Raw genomic sequence first — 16587 nt, 5'->3', positions numbered from 1 at the left:
AATGAGTGCTTTAATAATGAAGTAATTCTGAAGTACTGAATGAATATTGAATCATTTTGAAGAGTTATTGAACTAGTGAAAGAAGTTATTGAATGTGAATGAAAACCCATGAATTTGGATAACAATACGTAGCACTTCAAACAATTTAAATTCAATATGAAAATATATTGCAGATTTTTATTATTATTTCTGATTATGGGTAATCTGAATTATAATTGTACTTACATTTTCGTGTTTGAACCTGGTGAGTATTTTGATTTCCCTGAGAGTCCTTTGGCAATATGTTTGGTGTTCAAACGGCGATATTTTCTTGATCGCCACATTGGTTTTAGTCACGTTGTCGAAAGCGGAGCTGAAACAAAAAAAAATTAATTTGTTTGAATCAGTAACAGCAAAAAAACTACTTTATGGTGATGCCGCAAAATGACATTTTTGACAAAATTGAGTACAGTTCTGAATTTTGATATTTGGTTTTTCTCAACCCTGTTGAGTATGCATTAAAAAAAAATCTTAACAATAACTGATAAGAATATATTAATAACGCTTCCTTATCGGTTTAGGTATAGCTGGCAACTCGAAAATCGTATTCTGTAAAATTCGGCAACATATATATTTTTCCAAATCCTTTCGTCATATCACTTTATCTTAGTCTCATTTTTTATGAACAACAAAATGGGAAAGTTTATCAAAAAGAGTTGATTGGAATTTATATTATTTAACAGCATCGGTAAGCGATTTATCTAACATGCAGCGTGACTCACGGTGGATGGTAGGTTAGACGTTTCTGGAAAACGCAAAGCTTGATTTTTCTTTTTCCTTCCCTGTTTTACCGATCTAAAATATTTTCAGCATTGTGGCGTTGCCACTTCTATCAAAAAGTCCTAGCAATTATATTTTTTTAAATGGAACACCCCGTATATTAATACATTTTTGGAATCGCTCTAGTATTTTAATACTTTTCTGTTAATAATGTCCTAAAGCTATCTCTATCTGTTTTCGAGATAAAAAATAAATTGTGCTAAATATGGTCCAAAACATGGCCTTAATTGAAATTAAGTACATCAGTACTCTCAATTCATGAAAAGTTGATATTTTGATGATAGTTTGGATAAACTCGAAATATTCAAATAACACCAAGAAATCGACTCCATATCATACAGGCCGTGCTAAAATTACTATTATTTCCATTGTGCATAAAAGTAGTCGAAAGTTCATTTTTTTTAATGAAACCCCCAGTATATTACTCGATAAATTGAAAAATGGTGAACAATGCTTCAAGATAATATACATGTCCCCATACCTAAATCGTCAAGTTTTCTTAATAAAGCCGTTTTTGTGGAAAAATAGTTATTCACGTTTTACCTACAAGTGTTGAAAGTGGCATTTTATTTTGTGAGTGGGAATTATTGCAAAAAGAGCGTCAGCAAGTGGAGCAAACTCACGAGCAAAATAAAATCACTGTTAACAAAAGTATCATACAATATAATAAAAAAAATTATAGGGTCCATGGGATTTGATCTTTCGATTACAAGGCATATGTTACAACTACATACGCCAACTCACGTTATTTTAAGGAGGATTATTGGTTAGTTATGAAGGACTTTCTACAGTTGGACTGAATACTACTTCGTCATCGTCAGTAACTTCACAGGGATTTAATATTACCAATAGCACGAACTAAATGATTTTTTGGTAGATGTTCTGATTGAAGTGTTTCTATCACAGAGATTTTCAATAACAGTTGAACAAAAAATAATTTTTGAAGAATTTGATTTCTAGGTAGCCGTGGAAATATCAAGCTTATGAAAGTTTGGTGACTTTTATTAGTAATTGATAAATGGTTATTAACGGTGTTTCAAAAAATCGCCAAAAATGAATGCAAATATTGATTATTCAAACGAAGTTCTTATGAAATTATTTATTATACACGGACAGTGTGATCAAATCATTGCCAGAACTTGTAGAAAATTCAACCAAATGTATCCTGAATTAACACCAATGAACGAGAGGAAGTTTGTAAGATTACAAAATAATTTCCTTAACTATGGCTCCATGTTAAAAGCGCCTTCAACATTACCAAAACCTGTTACTTCAAATGAGGACAATACTGTTAAAGTTTTGGCATATTTTTATGAATATCCAGAAGCCTCCATTCGCAATGCAGAAAAAGATTTAGGTGTATCACATGCTTCAGTATAACGAATTTTGAAAAATCACGGAATGCATCTGTATAAATTAACCAAAGTTCAAGCTCTAAAAGCAGAAGACTTCTAACGTAGAATGCATTTTTGTGAATACACAGGAAGATCGGGAATTTTTGTCAAAAATAATTTGGAGCGACGAATCAAAATTTACGAGGGATGGTATTTTCAATAGAAGGAATAAACATTTTTGGGCTGATCATAATCCTCATGTTACAAAAGAAATGGGTTTTCAAGAAAAATTTGACCTGAATGTTTTCTGTATTCTGAAGAACAATAAAATTAGCTTTTTTATTTATGAAGACACACTGAATGCAGAGAGATATCTCCAAATATTAAGGACGACTGTAACCGATTTTCTTAAAAATTTGCCTTTAGAGGACTATAGGAATTCTTGGTTTCAACTGGACGGAGCGCCAGCTCATTCCACCCAGGAAGTTTCCAGGAAACTTGACGAACTCTTCGACGATCGTTGGTTAGGCGTTTAGGGCCGTGGGATTGGCCACCGAGATCACCCGATCTCACGCCACTTGACTTTTTTTCATGGAGTGTTTTAAAAGAAAGGGTATACAGTACTCCAGTGCCTACCAAAGAAGAATTGCGACGGCGAATAGTGCGGAGTATTGAAGATCTGAATCCCCAGGAAATTGAAAAAGCAACCACAAGTCGCGTACAAAAAAACATTTTAAAGTGTTTAGACTGTAATGGACAATATTTTCAGCATTTATTGTGAAAATGTGATATTTTGTTTATAATTTTGTTACTTTGAATCATCCTATTCTGTGGTCTGTACTTTGACATGTTTTAGCCCACAAAATCTTATTTTTTACCTAGAAATGACTGATTTTTGGTACAGTTGTTCCCTGGAAACGTTGAGCCATAGTTAAGGAAATCATTTTGTAACCTTACAAACTTCCTCTCGTTCATTGGTGTTAATTCAGGATACATTTGGTTGAATTTTGTACACGCTCTGACAATGATTTGATCACTTTGTTCATGTGTATAATAAATAATTTCATAAGAACTTCGTTTGAATAATCGATATTTGCATTTATTTTGGAAGATTATTCGAAACACCGTCGATAACTCTTTGTAAATTACTTATAAAAGTAACCGAACTGCTATAAGCTTGATAATTCCACTGCTACCTAATTCCAAATTCTAAAAAAAAAAATAATGTTTCTAGAAGAAGCGACTTTATTGAGAAAACTTGACGATTTAGGTATAGGGACATGATATATCATCTTGAAGCATTTTTCACCATCTTTCAATTTATCGGGTAATATACAGGGGGTTTCATTTAAAAAAATTAACTTTCGACTACTTTTATGCACAATGGAAATAATAGTAATTTTAGCACGCCCTGTATGATATGGAGTCGATTTCTTGGTGTTATTTGAATATTTCGGGTTTGTCCGAACTATCAATCAGCAAAATATCAACTGTTCATGAATTTAGAGTACTGATGTACTTAATTTCAATTAAGCCTATGTTTTGGAACATATTTAGCACAATTTATTTTTTATCTCGAAAACAGATAGAGATAAGAATAGGACATTATTAACAAAAGAGTATTGAAATACCAGAGCGATTCCCAAAATGTATTAATATACGGGGTGTTCCATTTAAAAAAATAAAGTTGCCAGGACTTTTTGATGGAAGTGGCAACGCCGCAATGTTGAAAATATTTTAGATCGATAGAACAGGTAAGGAAATGTGAGAGGTGAAATTTTCAGAAAAATCATGCTATCCGTTTTCCAGAAACGTTTAACCTACCATCGACCGTGAGTCACGCTGTATAGTCTTTGTCACAATCGAATAACAAATGAGGATGGACTGTTCAAATAATAAAGTGAATGTTCAAATTTCGCAAGCTACATACATTCGATTGGCGATTTTTTATTATTTTATATTGGTGCACTTGTTTCGAACACAGTTTCAGTTAATATGAATTTTCCTTATTAACACGCTTATATTAGCTTTCCTTGTATGTATGTATGTTTGCTTGCTTGTAACTCTCAAGCTCGGTATCTGTATTTGACATAATTATCGACATTATTGCTTGCTCTATTCGCGGGTAGATGGCGCTGTACGTAACCTCCTTGATATAATTCGAACTCACTTTACATGTATTTCTGCTGCCTTGGGCTTGGTAGCTGATTTTCAGACTCCCTCTCCGGAATCGGAAAATATCAATGGTCATTTTTCTAAACAATATACGGCTGATCGATCACAAAGTTTAGATAAAATAAATATAGTTTAAAAAGACTAAAAAACACGCTTTTATAGCATAGTTTGTTGTTCTTTAAAAACGTGTTTTTTAGTTTTTTAAAATTTTTTTTGAGCAAACAGCGTATTAGTTAAAATGAACTATTTTCGAAAACAATCTTATTGGTGCTTCACATATTCATTGAACACAAATATCTATCAAAACTTCATAACTTCGTTTGCGCAGAAACTATAAGATGTATGAGTGAACATGAGATAATTTGGTATCTCACTGCTTTAACTGAGGATTAAATAAATATAGTTTAAAAAAACAAAAAAATACGCTTTTAAAGAACATCGAACTAAAAAGTTAGAATTTTTTTTTTAAATAAGCTCAAAACAATAACGATCGAAAAATACTAGCGTGTGTTTGAAACTATATTTATTATTTTGATTTTCTTTTGAACAACCTATTAAGGAGGATACGTACAGCGCCATCTGCCCGCGAATAGAGCAAGAAATATCAAGTAGGTTACGTACAGCGTCATCTGCCCGCGAATAGATCAAGAAATATCAAGTAGGTTACATACAGCGCCATCTGCTCGCGAATAGATCAATCACTAATGCCGAAAATTCTGTTAATACAGATCCCACGCTTGACATACATACAAACATGCATACAAACAATACATACAGGTGAAGCTAATATAAAGCGTGAAAAAAAATCGTTCGGCCCTATCGATTTTTATTTTGAGGTGGACACCTAACCTAACCTAGACACTTTCAGCACTTTGAGGTACGAAAAAACTTTTAGGGGTCAGGCGAATGCGTGTTTGAAAACATCGATTTCTCTCTTGAACGACATCTAAATTATTGAATTTTATGCACTGGGTGACGAGAGATGATATTTTGAGAAAATGAATCAATATGAAGAAATGTCCTTTTTATCAATTTTCAACCGCATCTTCAAAGCAGGGCGATGAAAATATGTTCAGTTAATAATTTTTCATTTCAGCGTGTGTTTGAAGTTGTATCCTTATGCTTCCATTCGGTCAGTAGCCGGGCGGTTCGACGTGGGAGCCTTGTTCACTCAGTCAATCGGCTGATGTGTAAGTCGATAGTTCAAGCCGCAGGCTGAACGCTCGATTTTCACTTGCTATTGTCCAACCCGTGTTAGGAATCACACGTTAAAATGTAAAACATCGTTAGTCCTTAGCTCGCAAAAGTTTCGACTTCTGAGGTTTGTCGTTCGTAGAGATGCGATAACTGGTTAACGGAAAAAACATATTTTAAAACATTTTTTAAAGGTATTTTTTGATTTTTGCATTAATTTTATCGCATAACAGAAAAATGTGCGTTTGTGAAGAGATTTGAAACTACTTTGAAATGATGTCATCTAACAAACAATTTGAAATTATTGAGGGGTTCGCAACTCCGTTCGCAACTACATTCTTGAATTAACGACCAAAATATGTTTTCCTTGAAAATCGATTTGTTGTGGGGTTTTCCGAAAAAAAACTCATTCATTGAAGATATTCCAAGTGAACGGTTGTAAAAGAGTCACCCCGTTTGGCAAGGCTATATCAATATTGCCTTTCAAATTCTCCATTGAAGCTATTGGAAAGTATACTTCACACAAAATATATTCAATTGAAGTTTCATGAATAAACTACTTCAATAGAAACCACTGTTTCCCTTGACACTAACTTCAAGCGCTCTTCGGCAGCCTCTAAATTATGCAAATACTCCAAATTAAAGCGTCTATGCGCTAAAACAAGTTTGCGAGGTGAATAGAGGACATTGCTCCTAGCCCTGTCCTGAACGGAGGTTAACATCCTACAGCGTCTCGACGCTCGTCCCACAAAAAACAGCACAGTGGTACACCCCTAAGAACGCTTGAAAAAAACGAAGGAGCCAGCCACGGAGGGTGGAACATTAAATGCATTTTTAATCGATGCATAGGGGGGTCGGGTAATGCGAACGAAATAATAACAATAATAATATAGTTATTAGCGGTGAATTGGCGCAGTCTGTATTGTGCCACACCCACGACCGGAAGATCGTGAGTTCGATGTCAATCTTGACCAGATATTTTTCTCGAAAGAATTTATCAACGTTACATGACTGACGGACTGCGAAGAATCATGATGCTCCCGAAGTGGCTCAGATAGTTATTAACATTGCCTACCCAGAACACGAGGATAATGACCAACGTAGTTGATGCAGATGACGCCAAAAAAATACTGTTATTTTCCCAAAGATGATAAAACATATAGGAATAGTCATTTATAATCTAAAGAGTTAAAAAATTCATCCGATCTTTAAAAAGTATTGTCAATATGTTCCCACGCGAGTTTTAAAAACCGAAATATTGGCGGAACTAACTATATCTTTGGGCAGTTTACTGAAAATATTTAGACTCAAATATTCAGAAGTTTTCGAAGATACAACATATTTACAGTAGAAATGTGTAAATCAGCGCAATTCCTCGTATAATAACTATGAACTTCACTAGTCCGGACTTCCATTGTCTAATATATAAAATGATTTTGTATTTTCATTTTCTTTTTTCATTTCTTTATTTTTATTTAATTTGTTGTTCAATTGTCCTATTTTTACTTTTATTTAATTTGTTGCTCAGTTGTTCTATTTTTACTTGTATTTTATTTCACTGTTATTTCATTTCAGGTTTTTGCTTGATATAATTTTTATTTTCAGCCATTCATTTTTTAATTCTTCTCTTTTAGGTGTCTCAGGGATTTCAAATCATTTTATATATTAGACAATGGAAGTCTGAACTAGTGAAATTCATCATGAAACATTGTCAATCACCTTCAAACAACTATGAACTTGTTGAATTCTGATACACTTATTTCTGTTTCGACCAAATAACAATAAATAAAATATAATTATTCAATTTGAAGGAAGTTTTATTGTGAACAATATATATAGATACAATTAAATTCTGTTACTAAGGTATTATATACGTTAATCACATTATTATTATCATTATTATTCATGAACATTAATATGAAAAGTACAATTAGAACAATTGTTGATATTAATACATTGAACTATTTGAAAGCCTTGTAATATATTTGAACTAGCTAAGTTGACAATTTCATGGTACTGAAGAGCCTTAGGGTAAGTGTCTTAAGGCGAAACATCGATGTATACCAGTGAGGATGACAGTGTTCCATGTAAGTGCAATTTGTTACCATTCATTTAAAGTAGAACTCATGTGATTGATATCTGATTTTTATTCCACAACGAATGTTCGAAATATAAACTGAGTAGAGAAAAGTGTCTTCTGTATAATTCAGTGTTCATATAGAAGTATTTGTTTCGAAAGAATTTTTTTCAATGTTTATATGAGAGTAGCTGTTACAGGAGGACTTTCTTTCAGTTTGTGTCTGAAAGTTACTTCTTTGCATGATCTACACATCCATGTATAGAGTTACTTATTTTCAAATTGATTACTTCCTTTCTTTGGAAGATTCCCTCATCCTTTTTTTGTATCAAGATGGAGTAGTAGAAAGCCAAAAACTTTCTTTCCCAAAAATTTATCACTCCTAAAAGAATAACCCCTTCAAATGAAAATAGTCAACTGATAAGAGATGTCAAAGTGTATTTTTATATAAATACTAGTTGTTGCTCGCGGCTTCGCCCGCGTAGAATTTGGTAGTTGTAAACCTTATTAGTACTATGTTGCTGTATTGTTGCTGTTCTAATGTTTTGACAGAATTAGAATCAACGAACTTAGGCGTGCGCAACGTTATAGAACAGTGCTTTCAAAAAATTGTTCTACAGCGCCATATAGTGATGAGTTACAGAAAAAGTGATAGCCTATAAACCTTTTCTATGAAAAATTACATATAAATGTCAAGTTTCATCACGATCGGTTGAGCGATGTAGAAGTTTATCACTTACCGACCTACCAACCAACAAACATCCATTTTTATATATTACATTAAATTCATCTATTTTGTTATGAAAACAGGATAGATCCACAAAAAACTATGTATGATATTTGTGTTGAAAGTAAGTTTTATTTTGTTCGCGAAATTGCTCAACTCGCTACGATCGTTCCGCCAACTTTTTCACTCACAAAATAAAACCTTACTTTCAACACTCATATCATAAATGGCTGTTATTAAACTCAATTTAATAAAATTATATAATTCCGAAGATTGGTATAGTACACACATCGGAAAAGTCTAGGGATATTTTTATAACATACTAAATATCATAAAAATAATTGCATGAGGTCGTTTAATTTCGATTAAATTGGTACACTCGACCACCCTGTAGATTTCTATGGGTTGAACAAAACCTGCAAAAACGGTAACTAATCTTTTATCAAGTTTTTTACAAACTGTAGGTTTTCGGCTAAAATGAATAATCTGAAAGTGTCGAGTTTGTACATTTTATGCAGTTCTTGCTCAGCAATTAAACTGGAAATATTGTGCTTTAACATGGAACGCCATCACTTACCATTGGCTGAGATGAATAGAGCTGTAGGGCTTCTTCAAGGTGGCATGCGACAAAATGATGTAGCTCTTCGTTTGGGGGTCTCCCAAAGTGTTATCAGTCGATTGTGGCGGCGTTTCCGTGAAACTGGCAGTCCAGCCGAACAACATCCAGGGCGAGGACGCGCTACAACTGCAGTTCAAGACCGATTTTTGGTCTTAACCGCAAGAAGACAACGGACAATCACAGCACCTGAGTTGGTTAACGTGTTGCAGCAGACGCACCAGGTAACCATTGGTCGTGATACTGTCAGAAATCGACTGCATGAAGCAGATCTCCACAACAGAAGGCCACTTAGATGTCCACCTTTGTCGAGAGGCAATCGCGGTAGAAGATTAGAGTGGTGTCAAGAACATCAAAACTGGGATGCAAATGATTGGGCCACAGTTTTGTTTACAGACGAATCCAGATTTGGATTTCATCCAGATTCTCGTCGAGTAAGACTGTGGAGACGACCTGGAAATAATGAACGTTTGAGACACGTCCAGGAAGTCCACACATACAGAGGTGGTACAGTAATGCTATGGGGCGGAATCATGATCGGCGGCAGAACCGATCGCGTTTTTCCAAATCGCTCCCTCACAGCTCGACAGTACCTCGACACCATTCTTCTACCTATCGTCCGTCCGTTTGCTGGTGCTGTTGGTGAAAACTTCCACCTAATGCACGATAATGCTCGTCCACATGTCGCGCGTCTAGTGACTGACTGGCTCACCAACGAAGGAGTTGATGTATTGCCATGGCCAGCACAATCACCGGACCTGAATCCCATCGAGCATGTGTGGGACATGCTTCAACGAAGAATTACTCCGCATATGGGGAACATTCACACAACGTTTCAATTGAGAGAGCTTTTAATCGCTGAATGGGCAAATGTACCTCAACAAGATTCCAATTTTTTTTGTATTATGATTTTTTTCGGGGTGCCAAAGAAGAACCATATTTTTTTTTAGTTTTGCTAATATGCGCACTCAGTATTTTTGACCATTTAATAAATTTTGTTGTAAGTTACATTCGTTTAATAATCACCCGTCAACTTTTTTTTCCCTAAAGCGACCAAAAAAAAATTATTGCCATTTTTAAAAATATCCCTAGACTTTTCCGATATGTGTATGTATAGTAATTACTGTTTCTCTTAAAGTCTTCCTTTTTAGGAAGACTATTGTTGTTAATGTGTTATTTATCAGAAACAAGTAGTGTATTGATATTCTATTGTAGAAAAAATGTGACTCATTCCTTCAACTTAACGGGTTGAAGGAATGTCACATGTCACAAAGAAGGAATGTCAGTATCGGAAAATTTCTCACAGAAATGGTATAAAATATTAAAATTATTTTCTAAGAATGTTAATTTTAACTGGAAAATGGTATTAAAGAAATTCTATTAAAAAAATTAGTTTATCATTTTTTTTTCGTTAGTGAATATCTATATTATCATTTTCCAGTCACAACTCGCATTTTCAGAAAATAATGAGAATATTTAATAGCAAATCCGCAAAAAATCTCGATAAATGATAAGGGTAAAGGGGGTGTGGAGAAACGAACACATTTTTTTTCGTATAGAATGTCTCTATCTTCATAAATCATGAAATTAGAAACAACAACAAAAATTAATTGGCGCTCCGGGAAGACTTGATTGATTCCAGTAGCGCATTTGCTTTTTCAGCTGCAGGAAAACTCGGAAAAACCTGTAGCTCCACATTATCTGAAGATCTTCATCTGCCAATGTCCTCTCTTTCATAGAATAAAATGTAGGATGTCTCCAGAGCCTCCAATAAATTCAACTAACGCTAGAATATTTAGTGACACTTTTTTTTGGACAATGTGTACGTATGGACACATTGTCCATACGGTTTGAAACTTGGAATCCTCAGAAGATATCGCTCAGCTTCACATGACGGCGGATCCCATTTTCTTCTTAGCTGGTTCCTTGGTCATGGTATATTAGGTTCTATACTAGTTTTGGGTATCTTCCCTGGAACCCAATATTCCCAAGTCGTATGTGACGTATATGGCTGCTGCAGCGAGTGCGGCTTTCAAACCGAATCCAAAAATGCCAAATACTCCTCTGGAGGGTCTCCCCACCTCCTCTTTAGTTCTACTCCCGTGCAGCCTGCATAATGATGGTTTATATTTTGGCTGATGCTCTGCTGAACATGTATGTGTTGGTTTTTGCTTCTCACCATTGGGTTGTTGGTAAACTAAAACATTGATTTGCTCAACACATTTCTCCGCCACACTCATTGTGAATTTGAATATCGGACATAAAGGTACTAATAATACCGCACTGTGATGGTTCTGTTTGAAATGTGAATATTCGTACATTCTTACATTGGTGACAGTTATGACAGATGGAATTTCAGTCACAATTTGCATAATCAGAAAATAATTTTCAATGCCAATTTCGAAAATTGACTGAAAAAGGGTGGGGAATGAGGGAAACATTTTATTTCCAGTCCTCGCTCGACTTGGATCAACTTTGAGAGAAACGTAGTCCTTTTTTGGGGTGTACCGCTGTACTATAAGGTTATCCGATTTCATTTGTGACCTTCAGGCTCCGCCTTTAGTTCATCACGTTTCACCTGCTTCGCTAATCGAGAAAATGTATTCCCTAATAGGAAATTATACGAAAAAATATTTTGCGCGCTTTCGGGATTCAAACTGTTTAATAATTCACGATACGTTCTATATTCTTTAGAATAGTAAGTGGGCTATTGAATATACTTTATCCAATGTGAAAATTCTAGTAGCCATGGAGATATACATTTGAAATTGAGGAATATCTCGCGTAGAAATAAGACACACCCGTCGTTTCGTATTCTGTTTTGAAATTCATGGTTTGGTTTAGAAAGAAAACGTTTTGGCTGTCTTCTAAAGAAAAAAAGAAAGCAATTAATTTCAGAATTATTGTTATGAAACATTAAACATGCGGCAAAAATTTAAGGGACTATTCTTTGGACTGCTTTTTCATCAGTTCGGACTGATGTCCATCAGTTGTCTGATATGATGTAAATTGATTTGAAATCCCTGAAAGAACCTGTAAAAAATAAACAATTATCATTTTCTGGGCAAAACTCGTAATATCTCAATTTTATATTATGCCATTATTAGTTTCTGTCATGATCTGTCTTTTTATGCACATTAATCGTACAAAATAATTTTGATGTTTCACATCTGCCAGGCGTCCCGTGAAGGCTCACTTTTTTGGTCCAATTTCAATAGCCACCTCCACCAGAAAACTCACTACACTACAAAATATTTTAACATTTGTTTATATTTGAATTTCGCATTAGTATTTCATCACCACACGTAAAATATTTTTTTTCCGAACCCACTATTCTACATTCAATTATCAATGAGGTATATTCAACATGCGAGAGAAGGAAAGGACTAGAAGAGAAACTTCCATAAAGTATTCGTGACATAAACGCTTTATATTCCAGAAAAGTTTGTCAGAATGGCCGACCTGTTGACTCTCGGGGCGTTGGATATTGATTGGTCGGAACGAAATGGGAATGTAAAGAGAAACAAGAAACTGCTTCTCCGTTTTCGGACTTCGACTATAAAATTGAATTTTATTTGTGTTACTTCCAGTTCTTGTCCAACTTCAAATGAAAATTTACGGAACAATGAAATAATGAGCTGTTTTTGCATTTAATCTGATTCTGGAACTACAATAGAGCGAGTTAACACTTCAATTAAAGTTCAATGCAATGAATAGTTTTGTAACTTGCCGATATGATATAGAAATGCAGATTGTTTCAATACTTTTGTCCGTTTTTATGAGTCTGCTTTGAACTGTATTATCTCAGTGAATATTTACAATAGGTTGCCTCTTATGTTTCGGGATTTGGCAACACTAGTGTTGCAATCTGGCAACTGACAGCTCTATCGTAAAGTTGGACCTTTTTGAGCTTATACGTACTCAAAACATTTTTACATACGCGCGCTATTTGTGTTGTTTACACTAACTTAAAAGATTCATCTCGGCCCAAAAATGGAATTAAATCGTGAACATTTTCGTTCGATCAGTTTTTACAACTTTCGACGTGGATCAACTCAGCAACAGTGCATGGATGAACTTAATTCAATTTTTGGCGATGAAGCTCCATCAAGGACCAGTGTTTATTGATTGTATGGTGAATTCAATCGTGGTCGTAGTTCACTTCAAGACGAATTTCGTTAAGGTCGTCCAAAATCAGTTGTTGTTCCGAAAACCATTGATGCTGTGCGCGAACTGATATTGCAAGATCGTCATGTGACCTGTCGTGAGATTGAGACAAACTCAGGCATTAGTGGGACCAGCATACATTCAATATTGCATGAATATGTGACAGTCAAAAAAATTTGTTCGCGTGGGATCCCACACAATTTGTCGATCGCTCAAAAAAAGGCTCGTGTCGATTGGTCGAAGGAAATGCTCAAAAAATACGATCGCGGTGCTTCGAAACACGTCTATGACATCTTGACAGGTGATGAATCGTGGATTTACGCGTATGAGCCCGAAAGTAAACAGCAGTTTCAAGACCGAGCCAAATCCAACAAAAATTGTTCGTGCACGAAGCACTTCCAAGCAAATGGTCGCCTGTTTTTTCGGAAAAACGGGACATGTCGCAACCGTACCACTAGAACAACGCAGAACAATGAATTCTGAGTGGTACACAACCATTTGTTTGCCAGTTGTCTTCCAAGGAATCAGGAAAACCAACCGCCGAAGACATATTACTCTTCACCAAGACAATGCGAGCTCTCACACACTGGCTCAAACAACTGCATTTTTGAGCACCCGAAACATCGATTTGATGAGTCATCCGCCGTATAGTCGTGACTTGGCACCGAATTACTTCTTTTTATTCCCACACGTGGAAACTAACTGAGAGGTCAACGTTTTTCGACGCCTGAAGAAGCGGTTGCTGCATTCAGAATGCATGTTTTGGAGATACCTCAATCAGAGTGGCAAAAGTGCTTCGACAATTGGTTCAGAGACATGCAAAAGTGTATATAGTAAAACCAATTATGATTGAGAGTAAAGCGCGTTGTCATATCTAAATTTTACGTTACCAGTTTATAGCAGAATCAAAATATAATAAGCAGTAGAGTTGTAGGTTGTGGCAAATTATAGATAATACACAATACTAGTACGATTAAAAGGTATTATTTATGACAAAAATCAGTAATGAGCTTGTAATGAGTAATACTTATACATTTCCTGATTACTGATCAGTTAAACTTCATTATTTTCTGTATAATGTTAGATATTTATTACAACTAGTGGCAACGCTGTACGAAACGATATTTCTGTCTTAATCACTTTACCGTAACTTCCATCTCATTGTTGCAGTCCTCACTAATGTACTTGCAGCCATGAGCGTATCATTGGTTTGTGAATTATACAGCGTGAATTGTACGTTTCACAGTTAACTTAGTCAGCAATCGACGTGTTGTGATAATAATTGGTGAAAATAATAGTGCTAATAAGTGTTTAAGCGTTACATAATTATATTTCTACACCGTTTTCAAACTTCTCAAAAAATGGGAGACATGGTCGGGCCTTCCACGTCGAAAAAAGTAAAACGGTCGGAGTCTCGGTCAGTAAGAGAAAAACAAATTGTACTGCGAGTATTTCACTGTCTTGAAAGAGATCATCAGCCACCAAAAGATGACTTTGTGCATATGTGCTGTAATTCTACGTGCGTACCTCCGAATAACCAACCGGACATTTCTACATCATTAAGTTCCACAATTACAAAAGATAAATTAGTTGATATGTGCTCTGATTATACCGGTGTACCAAAATCATCGATTTACAAAATAAGTACTAAGAGAAGCAGAAATTCATGGGGACGTACAAACGCCAAAAACTAGCAGCGGACGAAAAAAAACCACAGTTGATGAAGAAGCCAAAAACAGTATACGTAGAACTATTCACAGTTTCTTTTTCAGAAATGAGCTGCCCACACTACAAACAGTTCTGGAGGCACTTAGCGATCATGAATTGGTCCCAAAAATGGGTAAAGGAACTTTTAGGAAACTTGTACACGAAATGAAATTTACGTACGGAAAAGTTGACAGGAAAATCATTCTCATTGAACGTTAAGAAATAATAGCACGGAGAAGAAACTATCTAAGAAAAATTGACGGATTTCGGGAGCTCAAAAAAAATTGTACTTCATGGACGAGAAATGGGTTAACCAAGGACATACGGTCAAAAAAGTATGGCAGGATGGTAATATAACAAGTGCACGACAAGCCTTTATTGAAGGTTTGTCAGTTGGGTTAAAACAGCCATCTGGAAAAGGTAGTCGTCTGATAGTTACACATATAGGAAGCGACAGTGGATTTTTACCAAATGGTGAATTAATATTTAAATCTAAGAAAACAGGCGACTATCATGAAGAGATGAATGCGGAGGTGTTTGAAGGCATCATTCAACTTGTGGAACCTGGGACTGTCATCGTCATGGACAATGCCCCACACCATAGTCGACATTTAGAACCATTACCGAAACAATCATGGAAAAAAGCAGCAATTCAAGAATGGTTAATTAATAAGAATATCCAATATAACAAAGATAGTTTGAAGGCAGAACTACTTTAGCTAACAAAATTTCACACAGACAAATATAAAAAATTCGCAGTGGATGAAATGGCGTTAAGTCGTGGAATTACAGTTTTAAGGTTACCACCATCCCACTGCGAATTAAACCCAATAGAATTAATCTGAGCGCAAGTAAAAGGATATGTGGCACGAGAAAACAGAACATTTAAATTAGTGGACGTGCAACATCACCTACAAGAAGCTATTCGAACTGTTTCTGCAGAAGACTGGAAGACATGCATGCAGCATGTTTTAAAAGAGGAGCAAAAAATGTGGGACGTAGACAACCGTATTGAACACAATATTGAACTAATCATAATTCACTTTGATGATAGCGGTATCAACAGTGACGAATCTGAGGTTGAAGATTAGACGAAAATTTGTACATTTACATTTAAATTATATTATTAAAAATTTGTAATTTGTATTTTCTAGTACCCCTGACGATGAGTTTAAGTTACTCGAAAGCTTGAGAATAGTTATAAAGAGTTCACTTATCAACCCAATAGTGCCCACCTAATGACTACAACGATTAGGTAAATTACGATATTGCAAAGTTTTAATGAAATAAATAAAAAATGTGTATGAATATTTCAACTAATTGTACTAAGAATTTTTCTTTCATTCTCAACCCTCTCAAAAATTAATAAGCACGCCCCCGATTTGCTGTCAACTGGGCTTACTTCTACTCTCAATCATTATTGGTTTTAGTATAGATCTTGCCAAGGTTCGATGAGATACAATGTAGGTTCAGAGCTTTAGTGATAAAGACAGGCGTCAAAGAAGTAAAGAAATAAGCTATCAAAAAAAGGATAACTAACTGCGTATATATTCGAATTTTTTATCCATTTCTGAAGACGGAGGCAGATTTTGGCCTCCGAAACGTAAAAGATAAGTATTATTTCTTAATAATTTTTTTGATAGGCAAAATTATTAAATACGACAAGTTACTGATAAATAGAAGATTTTTCTTTGTGAAAAATACTTTGATTTTTTACGCAGTAACTTATCGGGGTAAACTAAAAAGTTTGCCCTTCTACACTTGTATAAAG

The 16587-nt window shown here is 35.1% G+C and overlaps 1 protein-coding gene across 1 annotated transcript in view; it reads right to left on the bottom strand.

Moving 5' to 3' along the window:
• Positions 1-16587, bottom strand: part of rl (Mitogen-activated protein kinase rl) — a 132551-nt gene that overhangs the window by 43409 nt on the left and 72555 nt on the right. The window contains 1 exon segment of the mRNA XM_074180317.1: positions 226-352. Within this exon segment, the coding sequence (XP_074036418.1) occupies positions 226-352 (127 nt within the window).

The sequence above is a fragment of the Leptinotarsa decemlineata genome, unplaced genomic scaffold (assembly GCF_025532065.1).
Source record: "Leptinotarsa decemlineata unplaced genomic scaffold, Ldec_3_MD MMD2_tig00026294_RagTag_RagTag, whole genome shotgun sequence".
Taxonomy (NCBI): domain Eukaryota; kingdom Metazoa; phylum Arthropoda; class Insecta; order Coleoptera; family Chrysomelidae; genus Leptinotarsa; species Leptinotarsa decemlineata.
This window is presented reverse-complemented; position numbering and strand designations above follow the sequence as displayed.